We start from the raw sequence: 25,000 nt of genomic DNA, 5'->3' as shown, positions 1-25,000 counted from the left end.
GTTAGCTGTGTGTGGTTATTCATGGTTCTGAAGGAGGTTAGCTGTGTGTGGTTATTCATGGTTCTGAAGGAGGTTAGCTGTGTGTGGTTATTCATGGTTCTGAAGGTGGTTAGCTGTGTGTGGTTATTCATGGTTCTGAAGGTGGTTAGCTGTGTGTGGTTATTCATGGTTCTGAAGGTGGTTAGCTGTGTGTGGTTATTCATGGTTCTGAAGGAGGTTAGCTGTGTGTGATTATTCATGTGGTTAGCTGTGTGTGGTTATTCATGGTTCTGAAGGTGGTTAGCTGTGTGTGGTTATTCATGGTTCTGAAGGAGGTTAGCTGTGTGTGGTTATTCATGGTTATGCCTGCTGCAGGTGCTGATGGGAGATTACAGCACAGAGTTCCAGCGGGGGGAGATGCCCCTGGAGCACTTGGGGTACTGCCCCCAGGTCAGCCCACTGTGGCCCAAGATCACCCTGCAGGAGCACCTGGAGATCTACGCTGCCATCAAAGGGCTCCACCCACAGGATGTCCCAGACGTCATAAAACGGTAATTCTACCCCCTGGCCCAGGTACAGCTCTACGGGAGGTACAGGTGAGGAGAGACATGCAGGTACAGCTCTACAGGAGATACAGGTGAGGAGAGACCTGCAGGTACAGCTCTACAGGAGACACAGGTGAGGAGAGACCTGCAGGTACAGCTCTACAGGAGATACAGGTGAAGAGAGACCTGCAGATTAAGCTCTTCAGGAGGTACAGAGAAAGGGATAGAGATATTAAGGATAGAGAGAGAGAGAGAGATAAAGGGGGGGGGAGAGGTGAATGTGTCTCTCAGTCCCCCTGTCTGTACTGCAGGGTGCTGAATGTGTCTCTGTCCCCGTCTGTGCTGCAGAGTGTTGAACGTGTCTCTCAGTCCCCCTGTCTGTGCTGCAGGGTGCTGAATGTGTCTCTGACCCCCTGTCTGTGCTGCAGGGTGCTGAATGTGTCTCTCAGTCCCGCTGTCTGTGCTGCAGGGTGCTGAATGTGTCTCTCAGTCCCTCTGTCTGTGCTGCAGGGTGGTCAATGCTTTGGAGCTGAAGGATGACCTCCATAAGAAAGCAAAGGGCCTGCCTGCTGGGATCAAGAGGAAGGTCAGCCCACGCTACATAGCCTGTGTGTCTGTTCTGATCCTGTGTGTCTGTACTGAGCCTCTGTGTCTGTGCTGTTCCTGTGCTGAGCCAATGTGTCTGTGTTTCAGCTATGTTTTGCACTGAGCATGCTGGGAAATCCTCAGATAGTACTTCTGGATGAGCCGTCCACGGGGATGGACCCTAAATCCAAGCAGCGGATGTGGTGAGCAGGAAATACTCTAAATACAGGAACGCCCTGACACAGGAAATACTCTAAATACGGGAACACCCTGACACAGGAAATAATCTAAATACAGGAACACCCTGACACAGGAAATACTCTAAATACAGGAACACCCTGACACAGGAAATACTCTAAATACAGGAACACCCAGACACAGGAAATACACTAAATACGGGAACACCCTGACACAGGAAATACTCTAAATACGGGAATGCCCTGATACAGGAAATTGGGGAAATGAAGAAATGCTCTGGTACTAAATAGTGTACTGGGTCATGTAGTGTTCATGATCATGTTTTACCACAGGAGGGCGATACGTGCAGCTTTCAAGAACCGCCAGCGTGGGGCAGTCCTGACCACTCACTACATGGAGGAGGCCGAGGCAGTGTGTGACCGTGTGGCCATCATCGTCTCCGGCCAGCTCAGGTGCGCCATTCAGTCTGATCCCACTGCACTCTCATTCAGTCTGATCCCACTGCACTCTCATTCAGTCTGACCCCACTGCACTCTCATTCAGTCTAACCCCACTGCACTCTCATTCACTCTGACCCCACTGCACTCTCATTCAGTCTGACCGCACTGCACTCTCATTCAGTCTGACCCCACTGCACTCTCATTCAGTCTGACCCCACTGCACTCTCATTCAGTCTGACCCCACTGCACTCTCATTCACTCTGACCCCACTGCACTCTCATTCAGTCTGACTCTCATTCAGTCTGACCCCACTGCACTCTCATTCAGTCTGACCCCACTGCACTCTCATTCAGTCTGACCCCACTGCACTCTCATTCAGTCTGACCCCACTGCACTCTCATTCAGTCTAACTCTCATTCAGTCTGACCCCACTGCACTCTCATTCAGTCTGACTCTCATTCAGTCTGACCGCACTGCACTCTCATTCAGTCTAACTCTCATTCAGTCTGACCCCACTGCACTCTCATTCAGTCTGACCCCACTGCACTCTCATTCACTCTGACCGCACTGCACTCTCATTCAGTCTGACTCTCATTCAGTCTGACCGCACTGCAGTCTCATTCAGTCTAACTCTCATTCAGTCTGACCCCACTGCACTCTCATTCAGTCTGACTCTCATTCAGTCTGACCGCACTGCAGTCTCATTCAGTCTGACTCTCATTCAGTCTGACCCCACTGCACTCTCATTCACTCTGACCCCACTGCACTCTCATTCAGTCTGACCCCACTGCACTCTCATTCACTCTGACCCCACTGCACTCTCATTCAGTCTGACCCCACTGCACTCTCATTCAGTCTGACCCCACTGCACTCTCATTCAGTCTGACCCCACTGCACTCTCATTCACTCTGACCCCACTGCACTCTCATTCACTCTGACCCCACTGCACTCTCATTCAGTCTGACCCCACTGCACTCTCATTCAGTCTGACCCCACTGCACTCTCATTCACTCTGACCCCACTGCACTCTCATTCAGTCTGACCCCACTGCACTCTCATTCAGTCTGACTCTCATTCAGTCTGACCCCACTGCACTGTGAAACATTACATTACATTACATTCATTTGGCAGACGCTTTTATCCAAAGCGACGTACAAAAGTGCATTTTCATGATCGTAGACAACTGCTGAACACGGGTTCAGTAACAAACATTATGGTGTTCAGTCTGAGAGTCAGGTGTTCAGTATGATGCTCGTGTTCATTGAAACTCAGGTGTTCAGTATGATGCTCAGGTGTTCAGTATGATGCTCAGTGTGATCTTCAGGTGTTCAGTGTGATGCTCAGCGTGATCTTCAGGTGTTCAGTGTGATTCTCAGCTGTTCAATGTGATCTTCAGGTGTTCAGTGTGATGGTCAGGTGTTCAATGTGATGCTCAAGTGTTCAGGGTGACTCTCTGCAGGTGTATCGGATCCATCCAGCAGCTGAAGCAGAAGTATGGACAGGGCTACAGCCTGGAGGTGAAGCTGAGGGAGGAGCAGGTGGGCGTCCAGCAGGTGGCGCTCTTACATGAAGAGCTGATGAGGATCTTCCCACACGCTGCACGGCAAGACAGGTGGGCTCTGTGTTTCCCCTGACAACCTACTAAGGGTGCTTGAAAGGGTGTTTGGGGGTGGGCCAGAGTGAGGGGCAGGTGCGTACTGAGGGGGATAGGACATTACTGTGGTGCAGAGCTCCTCCATCTGGTCTCCTGTGGAACTGCAATCCTTTGACCGCAGTAGATCATTTGCGAAGCCTTTACCTAACTGTGAAAAATGCCTGATTGGTGTCTCCTCCCACCCCTCCCTCTCTCCCTCCCCGCCCCTCCCTCTCTCTCTCCCTGCCCCTCCCTCTCTCTCTCCCTGCCCCTCCCTCCCTCTCGTCCCTCCCTGCCCCTCCCTCTCTCTCTCCCTGCCCCTCCCTCTCTCTCTGCCCCTACCGCTCTCTCCATGCCCCTCCGTCTTTCCCTCCCCGCCCCTCCCTCTCTCTCTCACTTCCACTCCCTCTCTCTCTGCCCCTCCCTCTCTCTCTCACTTCTACTCCCTCTCTCTCTGCCCCTACCTTCCTCTCTCCCTCCCTGCCCCTCCCTCTCTCCCTCCCTGCCCCTCCCTCTCTCCCTCCTTGCCTCTCCCTCTCTCCCCCCTTGCCCCTCCCTCTCTCCCTCCCCGCCCCTCCCTCCCCCTCTTTCTCCCCCCTCTCTCTCCCTCCTGTAGCTTTGTGTCTTTGATGGTGTACAGAATTCCTATGGAGGATGTTCAGTCTCTGGCCGATTCTTTTTCCAAGCTGGAGAGTGGTGAGTGTATATCACCTTAACTTACCCTACACCTGCCTTACCTCCAAATTACCCAACACCTGCCTTACCTCTAACTTGCCCTACACCTGCCTTGCCTCTAACTTACCCTACACCTGCCTTACCTCTAACTTACCCTACACCTGCCTTACCTCTAACTTACCCTACACCTGCCTTATCTCTAACTTACTCTACTCCTGCCTTACCTCTAGCTTACCCTACTTCTGCCTTACCTCTAACTTACCCTACACCTGCCTTACCTCTAACTTATTTACCCTATACCTTTCTTACCTGCAACTTACCCTACACCTGCCTTACCTCTAGCTTAATATACTCCTGCCTTACCTCTATCTTACCCTACTCCTGCCTTACCTCTAACTTACCCTACACCCGCCTTACCTCTAAATTACCACACCTTACACATGCCCCTTATATTCAACCCATTTTATTTCAACTTACCTTATATGTAATGTAAACCTTACTGTAGCTTAGCTTAAACCTTCTTCGCTGTAGTTTACTCTACCTCTACATCTGCCTGACCCCTGACTCGACCCTGCAGCTCCACCCCTGCCTGACCCCTGACTCGACCCTGCAGCTCCACCTCTGCCTGACCTCTGACCCCTGACTCGACCCTGCAGCTCCACCTCTGCCTGACCCCTGACTCGATCCTGCAGCTCCACCCCTGCCTGACCCCTGACTCGACCCTGCAGCTCCACCTCTGCCTGACCTCTGACCCCTGACTCGCCCCTGCAGCTCCACCTCTGCCTGACCTCTGACCCCTGACTCGACCCTGCAGCTCCACCTCTGCCTGACCCCTGACTAGACCCTGCAGCTCCACCCCTGCCTGACCTCTGACCCCTGACTCGACCCTGCAGCTCTACCTCTGCCTGACCTCTGACCCCTGACTCGACCCTGCAGCTCCACCCCTGCCTGACCTCTGACCACTGACTCGACCCTGCTGTTCACACAGCACACTACTGCTCCTTGGTCCAACAGTTTTCCCACTTTTATTTTTTTCTTTCCAGCAAAGCAATCCTTCAACTTTGAGGAGTATAATTTCTCCCAGTCTACACTGGAGCAGGTGAGTGCCCATGTTCTGAGGAGTATAATTTCTCCCAGTCTACATTGGAGCAGGTGAGTGCCCACGTTCTGAGGAGTATCATTTCTCCCAGTCTACATTGGAGCAGGTGAGTGCCCATGTTCTGCTGCTGCTCTGAAGGCTGCAGCAGAGTTATAGTGTGTTGAAAACCGCATACTAGCATACTACATCCAGTGTTATTAAGCAATGTTACAGCATACTAAGACAGTTTGTTAGACCACACTTGGAGTATTGTGTTCAGGATCCTACTACTAGAAAGATATAGAGGCATTGGAAAAGGTTCAAAGAAGGGCAACCAAATTGATTCCTGGTATGAAAAACAAGCTATGAGGAAAGATGCTTAAGATGCTGAATCTTTTCAAGCTTAGTAAAAGGAGGGGGTGATTTGTTTGAGGCTTTTATTCAGTTGTTTACCTGCTCCCCTTGCTCCCCTCCCTGTCTGGCCCTACCCCCCAGGTGTTTCTGGAGTTTGCGAAGGAGCAGGAGAATGAGGAGGAGGACGTGGGGTTGCTTAGCACCTCCTTCCGGTGGCAGCGTCTGCATAAGGACGGGACCTCATCCAACAGCCACCCCGACAGCATCGTGCACCAGCTCTGACCCCGCCCCCAACTCTTCTTCCGCCACCAGCTCTGACCCCGCCCCCAACTCTTCTTCCGCCACCAGCTCTGACCCCGCCCCCAACTCTTCTTCCGCCACCAGCCCTGACCATACCCCGGACCTGCACTGACTGGCTAGACCAGCGTTTCCCAACCTTTTTCCTTCCGCGGCACACTTTCCAAATTTACAGAATCTCATGGCACACCACTCTCAAAAGCATAAAAAATAAACACCCTGCAGCGTCAGATGTGACGTGCCAACAGTAGGCCTAAATGCTCTTTTGGGGTTTTAATTAAGTGATATGCATTTCTTTGACATTTATCTTGGCTTTTGTGAATGGGATTTGTTCATTTAAGTATTTTTAATTCATTTGAACATTAACATTTTTTTAAAGGATTTTTCACACAGCACACCTGACCTCGCCTGACGGCACACTGGTTGGGAAACGCTGGGCTAGACCAGAACAGACTGAGCCACACACCTATTACATCACAACATCACACACATACAGACAAAGTACAAGGAGGGTAGAAGAATCACCCTGCCAATGCGTACACACACACACACCCACGCACATGCACACACACACCCACGAGCAAGCACACACACACGCACACACCCACACGCACGCACACACACACACACACCCGCACGCACCCATGCACATATATCCACGCGCAAAAACACACACACGCACGCACGCACATGCACACACACACCCACACACATGCACACACACACACACCTATGCACATACACCCACGCGCAAAAACACACACGCACACACGCACATGCACACATACACCCAAGCACAAACACACACACACACACACACACACACATCCACGCACATTCACACACACACCCATGCACGCACACCCACGCACACGCACCCTGATCACCATGCTGAACACTGGCATAACCATGACTACTGCCCTGATCACCTAGCTGAATACTGGCGTAACCATGACTACTGCCCTGATCACCTAGCTGAACACTGGCGTAACCATGACTAATGCCCTGATCACCTAGCTGAACACTGGCGTAACCATGACTACTGCCCTGATCACCTAGCTGAACACTGGCGTAACCATGACTACTGCCCTGATCACCTAGCTGAACACTGGCGTAACCATGACTAATGCCCTGATCACCACGCTGAACCAGGACTTGAGCTGTTAACCTCAGAACCAAAGCCTTCCTCCCCTGCCCTGCCCTGCACAGAGAGAATTCTGTCAGACAGATACACACCACCTGCTCTTCCACTCAGAGCCTGCCTTTAACTCTGGAGTTTCACACTGTCAGAGCCTGGCTTTAACTCTGGAGTTTCACGCTGTCAGAGACTGGCTTTAATTCTGGAGTTTCACTCTGTCAGAGCCTGGCTTTAACTCTGGAGTTTCACACTGTCAGAGTCAGGCTTTAACTCTGGAGTTTCACACTGTCAGAGTCTGACTTTAACTCTGGAGTTTCACGCTGTCAGAGACTGGCTTTAACTTTGGAGTTTCACAGTGTCAGAGTCTGGCTTTAACTCTGGAGTTTCACACTGTCAGAGCCTGGCTTTAACTCTGGAGTTTCACACTGTCAGAGTCTGGCTTTAACTCTGGAGTTTCACACTGTCAGAGCTTGGCTTTAATTCTGGAGTTTCACTCTGTCAGAGCCTGGCTTTAACTCTGGAGTTTCACACTGTCAGAGTCAGGCTTTAACTCTGGAGTTTCACACTGTCAGAGTCTGACTTTAACTCTGGAGTTTCACACTGTCAGAGTCTGACTTTAACTCTGGAGTTTCACACTGTCAGAGCCTGGCTTTAACTCTGGAGTTTCATACTGTCAGAGCCTGACTTTAACTCTGGAGTTTCACACTGTCAGAGCCTGACTTTAACTCTGGAGTTTCACACTGCCAGAGCCTGGCTTTAACTCTGGAGTTTCACACTGTCAGAGCCTGGCTTTAACTCTGGAGTTTCACACTGCCAGAGACTGGCTTTAACTTCTTCTCTGGCATTGTGAGTGGTGCGTGGGCAACCATGACATCCAGCAAATTGTACACAGGCATGTGGACCAGGGAGAAATAGTCATGTTTTCAAAATTTAGGGCAAGCATAGTCATGTTATTGTCATGTGATTGGATTCTGGGACATAACATGGTCAAAAAATGGACATGTGATTGGGGTCTTGTTTAAATGTGGTCACGTGATTTGTGTTTTTTGGAAGTTTGTACTGAACGTGCTGTGTGGGCATGTGTATGTATGTTTGTGTGCATAAGTTTGCGAATGTGTGTATGCATAAGTGTGTGCGTGTGTACATGTGTACATGCATGAGGGTGTGCACGTTTCTGAGTGCATGTGTGTGCATTTTGTCTGTATAAGTGTGTGTGTGAGTGTGCGTGCCTGCTGTAAATGTGTGTTTCAGATGGGTGTGCTGTAAATGTGTGTTTCAGATGGGTGTGCTGTAAAGGTGTGTTTCAGCTGGGTGTGCTGTAAAGGTGTGTTTCAGCTGGGTGTGCTGTAAAGGTGTGTTTCAGATGGGTGTGCTGTAAAGGTGTGTTTCAGATGGGTGTGCTGTAAAGGTGTGTTTCAGCTGGGTGTGCTGTAAATGTGTGTTTCAGATGGGTGTGCTGTAAAGGTGTGTTTCAGATGGGTGTGCTGTAAAGGTGTGTTTCAGATGGGTGTGCTGTAAAGGTGTGTTTCAGATGAGTGTGCTGTAAAGGTGTGTTTCAGATGGGTGTGCTGTAAAGGTGTGTTTCAGATGGGTGTGCTGTAAAGGTGTGTTTCAGATGGGTGTGCTGTAAAGGTGTGTTTCAGATGGGTGTGCTGTAAAGGTGTGTTTCAGATGGGTGTGCTGTAAAGGTGTTTCAGATGGGTGTGCTGTAAAGGTGTGTTTCAGATGGGTGTGCTGTAAAGGTGTGTTTCGGATGGGTGTGCTGTAAAGGTGTGTTTCGGATGGGTGTGCTGTATGGTTCTGTTTCAGATGGGTGTGCTGTATGGTTCTGTTTCAGATGGGTGTGCTGTATGGTTCTGTTTCAGATGGGTGTGCTGTAAAGGTGTGTTTCAGCTGGGTGTGCTGTATGGTTCTGTTTCAGCTGGGTGTGCTGTAAAGGTGTGTTTCAGATGGGTGTGCTGTAAAGGTGTGTTTCAGATGGGTGTGCTGTACAGTTGTGTTTCAGATGGGGGTGCTGTAAAGGTGTGTTTCAGATGGGTGTGCTGTATGGTTGTGTTTCAGATGGGTGTGCTGTAAAGGTGTGTTTCAGCTGGGTGTGCTGTACAGTTGTGTTTCAGATGGGTGTGCTGTACGGTTCTGTTTCAGCTGGGTGTGCTGTACAGTTGTGTTTCAGATGGGTGTGCTGTATGGTTGTGTTTCAGATGGGTGTGCTGTATGGTTCTGTTTCAGCTGGGTGTGCTGTAAAGGTGTGTTTCAGATGAGTGTGCTGTAAAGGTGTGTTTCAGATGGGTGTGCTGTAAAGGTGTGTTTCAGATGGGTGTGCTGTAAAGGTGTGTTTCAGATGGGTGTGCTGTATGGTTCTGTTTCAGCTGGGTGTGCTGTACAGTTGTGTTTCAGATGGGTGTGCTGTATGGTTGTGTTTCAGATGGGTGTGCTGTATGGTTCTGGTTCAGCTGGGTTTGCTGTAAAGGTGTGTTTCAGATGAGTGTGCTGTAAAGGTGTGTTTCAGATGGGTGTGCTGTATGGTTCTGTTTCAGCTGGGTGTGCTGTAAAGGTGTGTTTCAGATGGGTGTGCTGTATGGTTCTGTTTCAGCTGGGTGTGCTGTAAAGGTGTGTTTCAGATGAGTGTGCTGTAAAGGTGTGTTTCAGATGGGTGTGCTGTAAAGGTGTGTTTCAGATGGGTGTGCTGTCTGGTTCTGTTTCAGCTGGGTGTGCTGTACAGTTGTGTTTCAGATGGGTGTGCTGTATGGTTGTGTTTCAGATGGGTGTGCTGTATGGTTCTGGTTCAGCTGGGTGTGCTGTAAAGGTGTGTTTCAGATGAGTGTGCTGTAAAGGTGTGTTTCAGATGGGTGTGCTGTAAAGGTGTGTTTCAGATGGGTGTGCTGTAAAGGTGTTGTAGGATATGTAGTGTTTAGATTTTGGCCTTAGAGAGGGAAACAGTGAATAAGAATGTGGCCTGGCCTCCCCATCACAAGCATAAAAGCAAATGTGATTGGGGCAATTTTAAATTCTACTGATACCCTAATCTAGGCTGACAATCTATGGGTCTCACCTCCTCAGAAGAGACAAACCATATGACACAGGATACCATATCGGGGGTCGGAGACCCAGCATGCCTAACATTTCCCATTACTTAAGTTTGAATGCAATCTTTAGGTAGGCCAGTCCTTTTTATGAGTTAGTCTGACCCCCCTTCCCTTATCCCCAAAACCTTAACTTGGCATCACCCAATCAGGGCAAACGTCCCCAAGCCATGCTGGGTAAGGTATTTAAGATGGCCACAGGAAAAAGGTTGTGTTGCGTTTGGTTTCAAGAAGAAGAGTTTTTCTCTTTTTATTTTGGTGGTGGTTCCTTGGTTGCTTGTGTATTTAGCTGGTTTCCTTTCATCCTGTGGCGCTTATACTGGAAGTGGGCGATACTCTGGCAAGGCCTGGCTTATCCGTCTCTCTCTCTTTTCTGGTATTTCTAGATTAATTGTTTAGTGTTTTGTATTATGTCTTCTGTTGTGTAATTTATAAGTAGTGTGCCTGCATTCAATAAAGAATGTTTTATTTCAATTCATTAATTTAATTTATTGCTTCATGTTGAATTCAATTATTTAAACCTTGAAACCTTATATACAGCTTGTTTTGACTTGGTTGGTTGATTCCACCAGTGCGCTGTAGACTGACCTAACAACAGATTCGTCAATTCACTGATAATTATAATTTTCAATAATAATTACTAAATTAAATCACTTAAAATATATTTTACATGTTGGGTAAGTGAGGCGTTTTAACGGCTGATGCACTTGTGTACAGTGCCGGACATCAAAGGAGGGTGTTAACGGTTAAAACTGCTGGATTCGGAAAATTAAACATATTTAAATCAATCCTCACCTTGTTGACAGTGCGTTTCAGATGGGTGTGTTGTGAAGGTGTGTTTCCCATGCATGTGTTTTTTATGTAATGGCCATGTGACCCACAGGAGTCACAGTAGTTTTTACCCAGCAGTTGAGACCTCAGAGGTGAGACCTGCTCTTCTGCTGAAAGGTTTGGTGGGAGAGGGGGGCTTTCCATCCTCTTTCTATTTTTAACAAATTGTATTTAGTTTTTTTTAAGTGCAATATCTGTGTGTGTGCGTGTGCGTGTGCGTGTGCGTGCGTGTGCGTGTGCGCGTGCGCGTGTGCGTGTGTTCACAGAACTCTATAAGCAGTGTGTCATAGTGTCCATTGCTTTGACCCCTCTGTGACCCCTGTGCAGTTAGCTGGTGTGCCAGAGCAGGAACACAGAACAGCCCTGCTTCTACGAAACTGCCCCGCGAAACTACCCCGCGAACTGCCCCACAAACTGCCCCACAAAACTACCCCGCGGAACTGCCCCACGAACTGCCCCGCAGACTGCCCCGCGGAACTGCCCCACGAACTGCCCTGCAAACTGCCCCGCAAACTATCCCGCGACCTGCCCCACAAACTACCGTGCGGACTGCCCCGTAAAACTGCCCCGCGAACTGCCCTACGAACTGCCCCGCAGACTGCCCTGCAAACTGCCTCGCAAAACTACCCCGCAAACTGCCCTGCAAACTGCCCTGCTGTTTATCACATATGTGGGCTTTGCGGTGGGAGAGTTCCGGTGAACTCTCTGATGATGTAACATGTACAGTATGTTGTAATTTAAATCAGTTGGGCGACGCCTAAAAAGTGTCCTGATGGTGATGTGGTTTTTTTTGTTTGTTTTGTTTTGTTTGTTGTCGTATGATGCATCAGCACTGTTGGTGAGCACGAACGCTTTCCGATCTTGTACCCACTGCTGTGCTGGGTAAATTATAATATTTAATAATCTTCTAAAGATGTGTTCACTCCAGATGTCTGACCGAGAATCTCCTAGTAGGAGTTCTTGATACTTTTAATAAAGACTTAAATATGAATATTAATGAGCAACCCTGCTGAGTTACTGACAGATACAAACCCCACCACATTCAGTCCTACTCCAAACCCCACCCCATTCAGTCCTACTCCAAACCCCACCCCATTCAGTCCTACTCCAAACCCCACCCCATTCAGCCCTACTCCAAACCCCACCCCATTCAGTCCTACTCCAAACCCCACCCCATTCAGTCCTACTCCAAACCCCACCCCATTCAGCCCTACACCAAACCCCACCCCATTCAGTCCTACTCCAAACCCCACCCCATTCAGTCCTACACCAAACCCCACCCCATTCAGTCCTACTCCAAACCCCACCCCATTTAGTCCTACTCCAAACCCCACCCCATTTAGTCCTACTCCAAACCCCACCCCATTCAGTCCTACTCCTAACCCCACCCCATTCAGCCCTACTCCAAACCCCACCCCATTTAGTCCTACTCCAAACCCCACCCCATTCAGTCCTACTCCAAACCCCACCCCATTCAGGCCTACTCCAAACCCTGCTCCATTCAGGCCTACTCCAAACCCCACCCCATTTAATCTTACTCCAAACCCCACCCCATTCAGTCCTACTCCAAACCCCACCCCCATTTAGTCTTACTCCAAACCTGCACACTGATAATAATTAATTGGTGGATGCAATTAATTTTTTACTTTGAAATTGGCATACAAAATTGTGCATGTAGTGCATTAGTATTTGGACAGTGACACAATTTTGTTTTAGCTTGCACCTTTATATTTCAGTTCCAGTGGAAGATACAGAAGTACTAAATATCTGGAACACTGAAATACAATTTTAAGAATATTCGTTTTTGTGTTTATAGTGGATTTGGTGAGGGGATCTCGAATGTGAGACCACTAACCTGACCAGCACACACAGCTTAGGGATCTGTTCCATGCTGCAGGGTTGTGAAGTTCATTTTCATGTATTTACATACACAGCATTTCCATAAGTATGTGAACATCCCTCTAGTGGTTTCAGCTATTTCAGCCACACCCATTACTAATAGGTGCATAAAATCAAGCATACAGCCATGCAATCTCCTTACACAAACACTGGCAGTAGGATGGGTCGTACTGAAGGGCTCAGTGACTTTCAACATGGCTTTGTCATACAATGCCACCTTTCCAATATGTCAGTTCATCAAATTTCTGCACTGCTAGAGCTGGCCCAGTCAAATGCAAGTGTTCTTATTGTGAAGTGGAAATGTATAGGAGCAACAACAGCTCAGCCACGAAGTGGTAGGCCACACAAGCTCACAGGACAAGACCGCAAGTGCTGAAGCGCGTAGTACGTGAAAATTATCTGTCCTTGGTTGCAGCACTCACTACCAAGTTCAAGACTGCCTCTGGAAGTAACATCAGCATAAGAACTGTTTGCCAGGACATCCATGAACTGGGTTTCCAAGGCCGTATACAAGCCTAAGATCACCATGCACAATGCCAAGCGCTGGATGGAGTGGTGTAAAGCACACCGCCATTGGACTCTGGAGCAGTGTAAATGTGTTCTCTGGAGTGATGAATCACACTTCACTATCTGGCAGTCTGATGGATGAATCTGGGTTTTTCAGAATGTACAGTGCGAACTGTACTGGCCCAAATAGTGCCAACTGTAAAGTTTGGAGGAGGAGGAATAATGGTATGGGGCTATTCTTCATGGTTTGGGCTAGGCCCCTAGGTTCCAGTGAAAGGAAATCTTAATGCTACAGCATACAATGACATTCTAGAGAATTGTGTGCTTCCAACTTTGTGGCAACAGTTTGGGGAAGGCTCTTGTCTGTTTTAGCACGACAGTGCCCCTGTGCACAAATCGAAGTCCATAAAGAATTGATTTTCCGAGTTTTGTGTGGAAGAACTTGACTGGCCTGCACAGAGCCCTGGCCTCTACCCCATCAAACACATTTGGGATGAATTGGAGTGCTAACTGTGAGCCAGGCCTTACATCCAAAATCAGTGTCCGACGTCCCTAATGCTCCTGTGGCTGAATGGATGCGAATCCCCGCAGCCATGTTCCAAAATCCAGTGGAAAGCCTTCCCAGAAGAGTGGAGGCCGTTACAGCTGCTGGACCAACTACATATTAATGGCCTTGGTTTTGGAATGAGATGTTCAGCAAGTACATATGGGTGTGATGATCTGGCATCTACATACTTTTGAAAATGTGGTGTATTGCTTAAGACACACAGACACATTTATCAAGAGTGACTCAGCAATTTCTGTTTTCACACTAAGTACAGTAATGCAGCTGGATATTAGTGCAGTTTAACCTACAGTAATGCAGCTGGGTATTAGTGCAGTTTAATCTACAGTAATGCAGCTGGGTATTAGTGCAGTTTAACCTACAGTAATGCAGCTGGGTATTAGTGCAGTTTAACCTACAGTAATGCAGCTGGGTATTAGTGCAGTTTAACCTACAGTAATGCAGCTGGGTATTAGTGCAGTTTAACCTACAGTAATGCAGCTGGGTATTAGTGCAGTTTAACCTACAGTAATGCAGCTGGGTATTAGTGCAGTTTAACCTACAGTAATGCAGCTGGATATTAGTGCAGTTTAACCTACAGTAATGCAGCTGGGTATTAGTGTAGTTTAACCTACAGTAATGCAGCTGGGTATTAGTGCAGTTTAACCTACAGTAATGCAGCTGGGTATTAGTGCAGTTTAACCTACAGTAATGCAGCTGGGTATTAGTGCAGTTTAACCTACAGTAATGCAGCTGGGTATTAGTGCAGTTTAACCTACAGTAATGCAGCTGGGTATTAGTGCAGTTTAACCTACAGTAATGCAGCTGGATATTACTGCAGTTTAATCTACAGTAATTCAGCTGGGTATTAGTGCAGTTTAACCTACAGTAATGCAGCTGGATATTAGTGCAGTTTAACCTACAGTAATGCAGCTGGGTATTAGTGCAGTTTAACCTACAGTAATGCAGCTGGATATTAGTGCAGTTTTCTTATACAGGCATTTCGTTTTTGAAGAAAGAACATTGAATAAATAATATGGTTTGTATGATAATTAGTTGTGTTTGGGAAAATATTTCATTGCACTAAAATGTTAAGGTGCCCCAGGACAAAATGTGAAAAGGTACACGGGTGTATTAAAGCAGGTTGGTGCTTCCTGAAAGCCCTGTAGCACACAGCCATGGTTATGCTGTCATATGAAGCAAATATTTTTAATTGTTGGACTACTACTCAGAACTGTTGATTGCAATATGATGTTCCCTGCCTTGCTGACTTTTTATGTTTCATTTATTCAGTTAATTAAATAAAGCCAATGCATGAAATTAGTAAGACAGTAGCGTTGACTGTCGCTGTTTTTTCTGGTGTAAACGGTATGTTTGAGCACAAGGGGGCACTACGTGCCTTGCTGTGGAAGGCAATTAGAGGGAAATAGTGTCGTGGTACTACGCTTATGCGGAATGCATGGAGCCATGGCTGACTGCGTGCGTTTCAGATGGTTATTTATGCCTACACCATTTGCAGTGTCCACGGCCTAGGACCCAATGGAGCTCAGACAGGATCATACAAAACCAGTGGATTCGCGAGGAATGTTTCAGCCGGTGCCAGCTACCCTGCGCGCGCTGGAACCTCTTCTGCATTGTAACTGTAACGTGCCCAAAAAAAAGCCAGCGCTCATAGCAGCTGCCTCAGCACCGCCCGCATCAGCACCTAATTAGAACCAGTTATTTGTCTGGGTTCACCGACAGTGAACAAAAACGACGGCATCCAAAAAATGTCGTTTGTTTCTGCTGCTGATATTTGTGCATTGTGGATTGTTGTAGACGTGATGTAGCTAATGTTGGAATCCGTTAAAATTTCCCGGGCGAGAGGCGGAGAGGACACGACTGAGGTTTATGAATAACTGACGGTTTAACCTTGTAAAACGAAAACTGCGTAGGCAGGGGAACGCTGTTTCCCGAGAGCTCTTTATAAAAGTGAGCTATGTTGAGTAATTCTAATGATAACCCGGGGTGTTAAAGAAAGAGACCGCCCACCGTTTCCCGCACCCCACTCCACTCCTCCTTGGTGTGCCTGTTCTTCAGAGCGCACCTCCGCACTCGCGCTGGCCATGGGAATGCGGCGCGCTCCACCCACGAGCCGCGTCCTCTGCGACTCCCGGCACGAGAGGCGAGATTCGAGCCATAGTGCCCTGAAAACTCACTTCGCTCTGAGACAACCGGAAAAGATTATAATAAAATATATAAACTAGTTCTTAAAGTTTAACATTTCCTCTACCGCTGAATTGCACATTATTACTTTAAAAATGTGCGTTTATCATCGACAAATTCGTTAAACTACGTGGTGTCCTTTTACGAAACGACAAGGAGAATTATTTATCATGCTTGTCTTGTCTTTACAAGCATTGTATACCTTTCAGATCGTATTATAGTCATTGATTACGCGGGCAAAGACATTCTCCCTTCCCCCATTTTACCTTATTTGGTCGCATATTGCATGACAGCCATGTTTAAGTAACGTAATTCCGTCACTGACCTGAATATTACTGACCTGGAAATGCGGTACCCAACACGGCAATCGTTAACGATATCGATAGTTAAAAATGGTCTGTTCGCAAAGACTACACGTTCTCATTTGGACAAGCAGAAGAATACAGTGGTACATTGAATACCAGCAGTTTGCTTATCGCAATGTTTCATTGCGGTGCTTAGTGATTACACAGTGTGCTACAGGGCAGGCTTCATAGAAAGACCGTCGTGGATAATTATTTCATTTTTTTAAAAAAATTCTTCGTTGGAAACTCAGCCACAACTGTTCTAGGGACCAAAATAACCTTAAAACCTCCCCCCGCGCTCCACGAAGAAGCAAGTCGCTCCCGTTGCAACGCGACGCGGTGGGCAGCAGGCGGTGACGTCGCCGTTGCGTTGATGTTCTGTCCGGATCAGTGCGTGTAACATTTACAGTGCCCAGCACAGTGTTAGCTCCCCACATTTGATGATAGTGGAATAGATCCCAGAAGAAGAAAACAAGGTTTTAAAATTTTTTGCGTTTTACTGCAATTAAAAAGTTCAAGTATCTTCTGTAATTCCTGCTTTAAGTTTGATTAAAATGCCAGTTTATACTGATACATGAGATTGTTTTCCTGCTAGACTAGTCACTGCATCAGATTACCGGTCACCGCATAAACAAGCTTTTATGGAGTGATGTCCCCATATAGGTTTTGTATTATGTACTCTGTTGTGTCTCTGATACTGAGTGTACTCCGTTGTGGTTGTCTCTGACACAGAGTGTACTCTGTTGTGGTTGTCTCTGATACTGAGTATGCTTCGTTGTGGTTGTCTCTGATACTGGGTGTACTCCATTGTGGTTGTCTCTGATACTGGGTGTACTCCGTTGTGGTTGTCTCTGATACTGGGTGTACTCCGTTGTGGTTGTCTCTGATACTAGGTGTACTCCGTTGTGGTTGTCTCTGATACTGAGTGTACTCCGTTGTTGTCTCTGATACTGGGTGTACTCCGTTGTGGTTGTCTCTGATACTGGGTGTACTCCGTTGTGGTTGTCTCTGATACTGAGTGTATTCCGTTGTTGTTGTCTCTGATACTGAGTGTATTCCGTTGTGGTTGTCTCTGATACTGAGTGCATTCCGTTGTTGTCTCTGATACTGAGTGCATTCCGTTGTTGTTGTCTCTGATACTGGGTGCACTCCGTTGTGGTTGTCTCTGATACTGAGTGTATTCCATTGTGGTTGTCTCTGATACTGAGTGTATTCCGTTGTTGTTGTCTCTGATACTGAGTGTATTCCGTTGTTGTTGTCTCTGATACTGAGTGTATTCCGTTGTTGTTGTCTCTGATACTGAGTGTATTCCGTTCTTGTTGTCTCTGATACTGAGTGTATTCCGTTGTTGTTGTCTCTGATACTGAGTCTATTCCGTTCTTGTTGTCTCTGATACTGAGTGTATTCCGTTGTTGTTGTCTCTGATACTGAGTGTGCTTCGTTGTGGTTGTCTCTGATACTGAGTGTATTCCGTTGTTGTTGTCTCTGATACTGGGTGTACTCCGTTGTTGTTGTCTTTGATACTGAGTGCATTCCGTTGTTGTTGTCTCTGATACTGGATGTACTCCGTTGTGGTTGTCTCTGATACTGAGTGCATTCCGTTGTTGTTATCTCTGATACTGAGTGTACTCCGTTGTTGTTGTCTCTGATACTGAGTGCATTCCGTTGTTGTTGTCTCTGATACTGAGTGTATTCCGTTGTGGTCGTCTCTGATACTGAGTGTATTCCGTTGTTGTTGTCTCTAATACTGAGTGTATTCCGTTGTGGTTGTCTCTGATACTGAGTGCATTCCGTTGTGACTGTCTCTGATACTGGGTGTACTCCGTTGTGACTGTCTCTGATACTGGGTGTACTCCGTTGTGACTGTCTCTGATACTGGGTGTACTCCGTTGTGACTGTCTCTGATACTGGATGTACTCCGTTGTGACTGTCTCTGATACTGGATGTACTCCGTTGTGACTGTCTCTGATACTGGGTGTACTCCGTTGTGACTGTCTCTGATACTGGGTGTACTCCGTTGTGACTGTCTCTGATACTGGATGTACTCCGTTGTGACTGTCTCTGATACTGGATGTACTCCGTTGTGACTGTCTCTGATACTGGGTGTACTCCGTTGTGACTGTCTCTGATACTGGATGTACTCCGTTGTGACTGTCTCTGATACTGGGTGTACTCCGTTGTGACTGTCTCTGATACTGGATGTACTCCGTTGTGACTGTCTCTGATACTGTCTCTGATACTGGATGTACTCCATTGTGACTGTCTCTGATACTGGGTGTACTCCATTGTGACTGTCTCTGATACTGGATGTACTCCATTGTGACTGTCTCTGATACTGGATGTACTCCGTTGTGACTGTCTCTGATACTGGGTGTACTCCGTTGTGACTGTCTCTGATACTGGATGTACTCCGTTGTGACTGTCTCTGATACTGGGTGTACTCCGTTGTGACTGTCTCTGTCCTGTTTAGTCTTGGTGCCTGTATTTGTACACTCTGCAGAGCTATGCGAGGTCACAGCGGAGGCTCACAGTTTTAAATCTCAATGAAGCATTTGGCCCCAGTAAGATACCAGTTCATATAATATGTATAATAAGAGCATGTGAGACAGCACACCAGCACAGACGAGGGGCCTTTCTGACAGAGCCACATGAATGAGCTTTATATCACATTGCAGAGAGCCTGGCATGTTGTGTGTGTGCTGGCTGAAATTCCCTGCCTTGTCAGAGAGAGAAAGAGCGAGAGAAACAGGGAGGGGGCTGCAGACATCGTGACCATCGGAGAAGGAGGTGGAGGATTCCCCTCCTACACACCGCGCAAGAGCACAGAGTTTCTGCATTCTGCAAGCCTCCCACCCACCTCCACCTTCTCAACGTGAACACCGCCCACCTCCACCTTCTCAACGTGAACACCATATTCTCATTCTCACCTCTCTGCTTCTCTCATGCATATGTATGTGTGTATGTACTCTGTGTGTGTAGATATAGTATGTATACATTCAAATATAGTATGTATTCATTCAAATACACACATATATATATATATATATATATATATATATATATATATAATGAATATACTGTATATGTTGATCTGTAAGTATTTGGACAGTGACACAGTCTTAGTGTTTTGGCTCTGTACTCCAGCATATTGGATTTGAAATGAAACAATGAATGTGAGGTGCACTGTTAGCTCTACATCCATATTTGGTGATCCATGTGGGAATTACAGCCTTTTTTACACGTGGTGCCCCCCATTTTCATTGGAGAGATGACTGCTCAGCTATTTCTTGGCCAATTGTGTGCCGTTTCATAATTATTTGTGCACAAGAAAGCTAACAAAGAGTTTAGAGTTTTTTTAGGTGTAGCATTTGCATTTGGAGTCTGTTGCTGTTGTATCTAAACATATACTGAGCTCCATAATGTTTGGGACAAAGACATACTTTTTCTTGATTTGGTCTGTAGTCCACAATTTTAGATTTGTAATCAACCAATTAACATGTGGTTAAAGTGCAGATTCTCGGTTTTTATTAAAGGATATTTTTTCATACCTTTGGGTTTCATCAAATTACAATCCTCTTTACATAGCCCCCTTCCCCCCCCCGCCCCCCCCACTCAAACCCCATCTTCCTGGAACCCTCCCACGCCTTGTGACATGAGCCCGGCTGTGCGGGCACAGTGTGGATTCCATACCAGACTGTGGGGTACATCTGTGTTCTAGAACAGCACCCCAAAACCCTGAGCCTCCCAGCAGCCCATCAAAACCACATGGACACTACCCTACAGTACCCTAAATATCCACCTTACCCTACCCTAAGAGTCCACCCTATCGGGTCCACTCTACCCTACCCTAAGGGTCCACCCTACTCTACCCTAAGTGTCCACCCAACCCTACCCTAAGAGTCCACCCTACCCTAAAGGTCCACCCTACCCTACCATAAGAGTCCACCCTACCCTAAAGGTCCACCCTACCCTACCCTAAGAGTCCACCCTACCCTACCCTAAGAATCCACCTTACCCTACCATAAAGGTCCACCCCACCCTACCCTAAAGGTCCACCCTACCCTACCATAAAAGTCTACCCTACCCTGCCCTAAAGGTACACCCTACCTTACCCTAAGAGTTTACCCTACCCTACCCTAAAGGTCCACCCTACCCCACCCTAAAAGTCCACCCTACCCTACCCTAAGAGTCCACCCTACCCTAAAGGTCCACCTTACCCTACCCTAAGAGTCCACCCTACCCTAAAGGTCCACCTTACCCTACTCTAAGAGTCCACCCTACCCGACCCTAAAGGTCCACCCTACCTTACCCTAAGAGTTTACCCTACCCTACCCTAAAGGTCCACCCTACCTTACCCTAAGAGCTCACCCTACCCTACCCTAAAGGTCCACCCTACCTTACCCTAAGAGCTCACCCTACCCTACCCTACACTAAGAGTCCACCCTGCCCTAAAGGTCCACCCTACCCTACCCTAAAGGTCTACCCTACTCTAACCTAAAGGTCCACGCTACCCTACCCTACCTTATGGATCCACCCTACCCTAAAGGTCCATCCTACCCTACCATAAGGGTTCACCCTATCCTACCCTAAGGGTCCACCCTACCCTGCCCCAAGAGTCCACCCTGCCCTATCCCAAGAGTCCACCCTGCCCTACCCTAAGAGTCCACCCTACCCTACCCTAAGGGTCCACCCTACCCTAAAGGTCCACCCTACCCTAAAGGTCCATCCTACCCTACCATAAGGGTTCACCCTATCCTACCCTAAGAGTCCACCCTACCCTACCCTAAGGGTCCACCCTACCCTGCCCCAAGAGTCCACCCTACCCTACCCTAAGAGTCCACCCTACCCTACCCTACCCTAAAGGTCCATCCTACCCTACCATAAGGGTTCACCCTACCCTACCCAAAGAGTCTACCTAACCCTACCCTGAGAGTCCACCCTACCCTACCCTAAAGGTCCATCCTACCCTACCCTAAGGGTCCACCCTACCCTGCCCCAAGAGTTCACCCTGCCCTACCCCAAGAGTCCACCCTACCCTACCCTAAAGGTTCATCCTACCCTACCATAAGGGTTCACCCTACCCTACCCAAAGAGTCTACCTAACCCTACCCTGAGAGTCCACCCTACCCTACCCTAAAGGTCCATCCTACCCTACCCTAAGGGTCCACCCTACCCTGCCCCAAGAGTTCACCCTGCCCTACCCCAAGAGTCCACCCTGCCCTACTCTAAGAGTCCACCCTACCCTACCCTAAGGGTCCACCCTACCCTGCCCCAAGAGTCCACCCTGCCCTACCCTAAGAGTCCACCCTACCCTACCCTAAGAGTCCATCCTACCCTACCCTAAAGGTCCATCCTACCCTACCCTAAGGGTCCACCCTACCCTGTCCCAAGAGTCCACCCTGCCCTACCCTAAGAGTCCACCCTACCCTACCCTAAGGGTCCACCCTGCCCTACCCCAAGAGTCCAACCTACCCTACCCTAAGAGTCCACCCTACCTTACCCTAAGAGTCCACCCTACCCTACCCTAAATTTTCATTGACTGGTTATTAATTACCTTCATAAGAGTCATAAATTGCCAGCAGCACATAGAGGGTTTCACCAGTCCTTAGTCACTCTGTCACCTATATAAGTCTTGTCCTCTGACACCATTTGTCTATTCAGTGTGTAAATGTGTTGTTTTCTGCAACCCACCATCCTTGTTGAATCTGTAACGGTACAGATGCTCACAGTTTGACTGCAAAAGTGCAATGTACTGTTCTCTGTTCTATGAGTGTACGTGTGTGTATGTGTGTGTGTTGTTATAAACAGTTTCCCACTGGCCCGTTATGTATTATAAAAATGTGAGAAATGTCTGTAACATAAAATGATGTGTGCAGCAGTTTTTCGCTAGAAAGAAACTAAATAATTGGTGCTGGCGTGGAACCCTGTCCTGAGAGTGGGGCTGACCTGCGACCTTGCCTGGCTGGACTGACTTCGCCCTTCCGGTGGACAGCTCACACTGGTTAGGGTTTGCTACCGAGGGTAGCCTCAGGTCCTTTGGAGGCTATGTGGTGTGGTTACGGGCATGAAGATAAATCAACAGAAACAAAAAGAACCGGCCGTTTTCCTCTTCAGCCCACACCGTCTTCCACCCCACCATGTGCATTTTCCTGAGCTTTTATAGATATCACATGGGTGTAACCCCACCCCAAGGACCACCTGGTTCACACCACTTGATGCCAGCAACAAATTATAAAAAAGAAATGGAAAGTATGTAAGTATGTATTATAGGTACGATTATATGTGTGTGCGAAAGTCTCATGTACTTGTAACAGTGTGTGTATGTGTTTGTTTGTATGATTAATTCACAAAATATTCGATATGATCAAGTATTGCTAACTCTCATCAATTAGGCCATTTAGTAATGCTCATTTTTATTTGCATTGCAAAATTGTGCATAACTGATATTATTTGTGGAAGCATGGAGCCCTCCTCTTCACTCGTGCTCAGAGAATATGCATGGTAAAGATCTGCAAGATCTTTTTCATTAAGTGTACTTAGTGATTAAAACAGATTTTTCTAAATTGAATTGATCTCCCTAAGACAATGTGAATAAGTTGTGTGCTTACCTGTGTAGGTGTATAGTTTTGATGAGCTGTCTCCGGTGTGGATGTGTAGTTTTGACGAGCTGTCTCTGGTGTGGATGTGTAGTTTTGATGAGCTGTCTCCGGTGTGGATGTGTAGTTTTGACGAGCTGTCTCTGGTGTGGATGTGTAGTTTTGATGAGCTGTCTCTGGTGTGGATGTGTAGTTTTGATGTGCTGTCTCTGGTGTGGATGTGTAGTTTTGATGAGCTGTCTCCGGTGTGGATGTGTAGTTTTGACGAGCTGTCTCTGGTGTGGATGTGTAGTTTTGACGAGCTGTCTCTGGTGTGGATATGTAGTTTTGACGAGCTGTTTCTGGTGTGGATGTGTAGTTTTGATGAACTGTCTCTGGTGTGGATGTGTAGTTTTGATGAGCTGTCTCTGGTGTGGATGTGTAGTTTTGATGTGCTGTCTCTGGTGTGGATGTGTAGTTTTGATGAGCTGTCTCCGGTGTGGATGTGTAGTTTTGACGAGCTGTCTCTGGTGTGGATGTGTAGTTTTGATGTGCTGTCTCTGGTGTGGATGTGTAGTTTTGATGAGCTGTCTCTGGTGTGGATGTGTAGTTTTGATGGGCTGTCTCCTGTGTGGATGTGTAGTTTTGATGAGCTGTCTCTGGTGTGGATGTGTAGTTTTGACGAGCTGTCTCTGGTGTGGATATGTAGTTTTGACGAGCTGTCTCTGGTGTGGATGTGTAGTTTTGATGAACTGTCTCTGGTGTGGATGTGTAGTTTTGATGAGCTGTCTCTGGTGTGGATGGGTAGTTTTGATGAGCTGTCTCCTGTGTAGATGTGTAGTTTTGACGAGCTGTCTCTGGTGTGGATGTGTAGTTTTGATGAGCTGTCTCCTGTGTGGATATGTAGTTTTGATGAGCTGTCTCTGGTGTGGATGTGTAGTTTTGATGAGCTGTCTCCTGTGTGGATGTGTAGTTTTGATGAGCTGTCTCCTGTGTGGATGTGTAGTTTTGATGAGCTGTCTCTAGTGTAGATGTGGTGTTCTGGTCAGCAGTTACTTGTGTAGGTATGTAGTTCAGGTATCTTGTGCTCATATTGCTGCGTGTATGAGCCTTCAGCTCTGTTTCCTGTACAGCTGGAATGCCTGTAACGGTTTTACATGGATGAGCAGAAACACATATGGAGGCTGAATAGATGGTAGTCTGCTGATGTAAATGAAAGAGGATGAGCCCAGTGGAAACTGCTCGCGGGGCAGCGAGAAGCCCGATGGCGGGGCGGGCAGAGAGGTTTTTTCAAGGTATTACAGCAAGAAGGCAGAACGGTGGGCGGGCGAACGGGCAAGAGGCGGAGTCTGTTTAAATTGCACGCTCTGCCAATGTGACGGGGCTCCCTGATTCCCCTGCACTGGATGCGCGCGCGAGCTAGTGTGGGTGCAGAGCGCGAGGATAAAAGCTTCGATTTCACCGTCACTCATCCGCACACGCGAATTGCTCTTTTCTGTTCGTCTGTGTACTCGGATAACTTTCCACCCATACGGAGATTCTCTTCTATGGTTCTGATCGGAGATTCCAGGATGTCTCGTACCGACGAGGTGCACCGTATTACAGAGAATGTCTACAAAGTAAGTCATTAAAATTTTTGTAATGAGTAATTCAGTTTCTCCTGGACATAGTTTGTTTTGTTTTTTTCCCTCTAATGTAGATGATGCTTTCCATTGTAATGTTGATTGTTTTCTGGACAACAGCTCGCAAGACTACATTTCGTATTTCTTGAATGTGTCCAACGACACTCTTTGTATTTGACAGTTTCAACACCGAATAATAATATAAATATAACAAATACTGTCAAATTAATATCGCTCACTGAGTTCTTATATATAATAATTTTATTGAAAGCCAAACTGTCCTTCCTTAGTCCAACAGGTAACATTTCATTTAATTGTGATACAGCGTTCAAGATCATTTCCCACGATATAGACGATCGGTTTGGGGGAATCCGCAGCCGAATGTTTATCAGCTTAGGCGCACGGAGTCGGTCTAACTCTGAGGTGTATTCTATGTATGACAAAATACTGCGCTGCTGGTCCGCAACG

General features: G+C 47.4%; 2 protein-coding genes and 1 long non-coding RNA gene across 19 annotated transcripts in view; all 3 read left to right on the top strand.

The window, feature by feature from the left end:
• The window catches only part of abca5 (ATP-binding cassette, sub-family A (ABC1), member 5), a 49,702-nt gene extending 43,265 nt beyond the window's left edge, over positions 1 to 6,437 (top strand). For 5 of the 6 annotated variants that reach the window (XM_035406917.1, XM_035406916.1, XM_035406914.1 and 2 more), the window contains 8 exons: positions 355 to 530; positions 1,035 to 1,110; positions 1,218 to 1,312; positions 1,640 to 1,759; positions 3,207 to 3,359; positions 3,997 to 4,076; positions 5,099 to 5,154; positions 5,629 to 5,769. In XM_035406917.1, coding sequence (XP_035262808.1) covers positions 355 to 530; positions 1,035 to 1,110; positions 1,218 to 1,312; positions 1,640 to 1,759; positions 3,207 to 3,359; positions 3,997 to 4,076; positions 5,099 to 5,154; positions 5,629 to 5,769 — 897 coding nt within the window. Of the gene's footprint in view, positions 1 to 354; positions 531 to 1,034; positions 1,111 to 1,217; positions 1,313 to 1,639; positions 1,760 to 3,206; positions 3,360 to 3,996; positions 4,077 to 5,098; positions 5,155 to 5,628 lie in introns of all 6 variants that reach the window. The other variant, XM_035406915.1, reaches the window with a different exon arrangement.
• A 1,709-nt stretch (positions 6,438 to 8,146) lies between these two features.
• Positions 8,147 to 11,833, top strand: LOC118221585. 5 transcript variants are annotated; one of them, XR_004764146.1, is made up of 3 exons: positions 8,147 to 8,162; positions 8,275 to 8,610; positions 8,665 to 9,273. It is a non-coding gene; the product is annotated as an uncharacterized LOC118221585 (long non-coding RNA). The 5 variants fall into 5 exon arrangements; XR_004764145.1 differs by lacking the exon at positions 8,147 to 8,162 and adding an exon at positions 8,173 to 8,190; XR_004764149.1 differs by lacking the exon at positions 8,147 to 8,162 and having other exon boundaries at positions 8,197 to 8,610; positions 8,665 to 9,000; positions 9,253 to 11,833.
• Positions 11,834 to 21,442: 9,609 nt separating this feature from the next.
• Positions 21,443 to 25,000, top strand: part of baiap2b (BAR/IMD domain containing adaptor protein 2b) — a 66,561-nt gene continuing 63,003 nt past the window's right edge. For 2 of the 8 annotated variants that reach the window (XM_035406900.1, XM_035406898.1), the window contains exon 1: positions 21,448 to 22,588. Coding sequence is in view for 5 of the 8 variants with exons in the window: in XM_035406890.1 (XP_035262781.1) it covers positions 24,317 to 24,529 (213 nt within the window). In the remaining 3 variants the exon portion in view is untranslated. Of the gene's footprint in view, positions 22,589 to 23,562; positions 24,530 to 25,000 lie in introns of those variants that run through there. The other 6 variants (XM_035406894.1, XM_035406893.1, XM_035406896.1 and 3 more) reach the window with 5 other exon arrangements.

Source organism: Anguilla anguilla, chromosome 2 (genome assembly GCF_013347855.1).
Source record: "Anguilla anguilla isolate fAngAng1 chromosome 2, fAngAng1.pri, whole genome shotgun sequence".
NCBI classification, from domain to species: Eukaryota; Metazoa; Chordata; class Actinopteri; order Anguilliformes; family Anguillidae; genus Anguilla; species Anguilla anguilla.
Note: the sequence above shows the minus strand (reverse complement) of the source record. Positions and strands in the feature narration are given on the sequence as shown.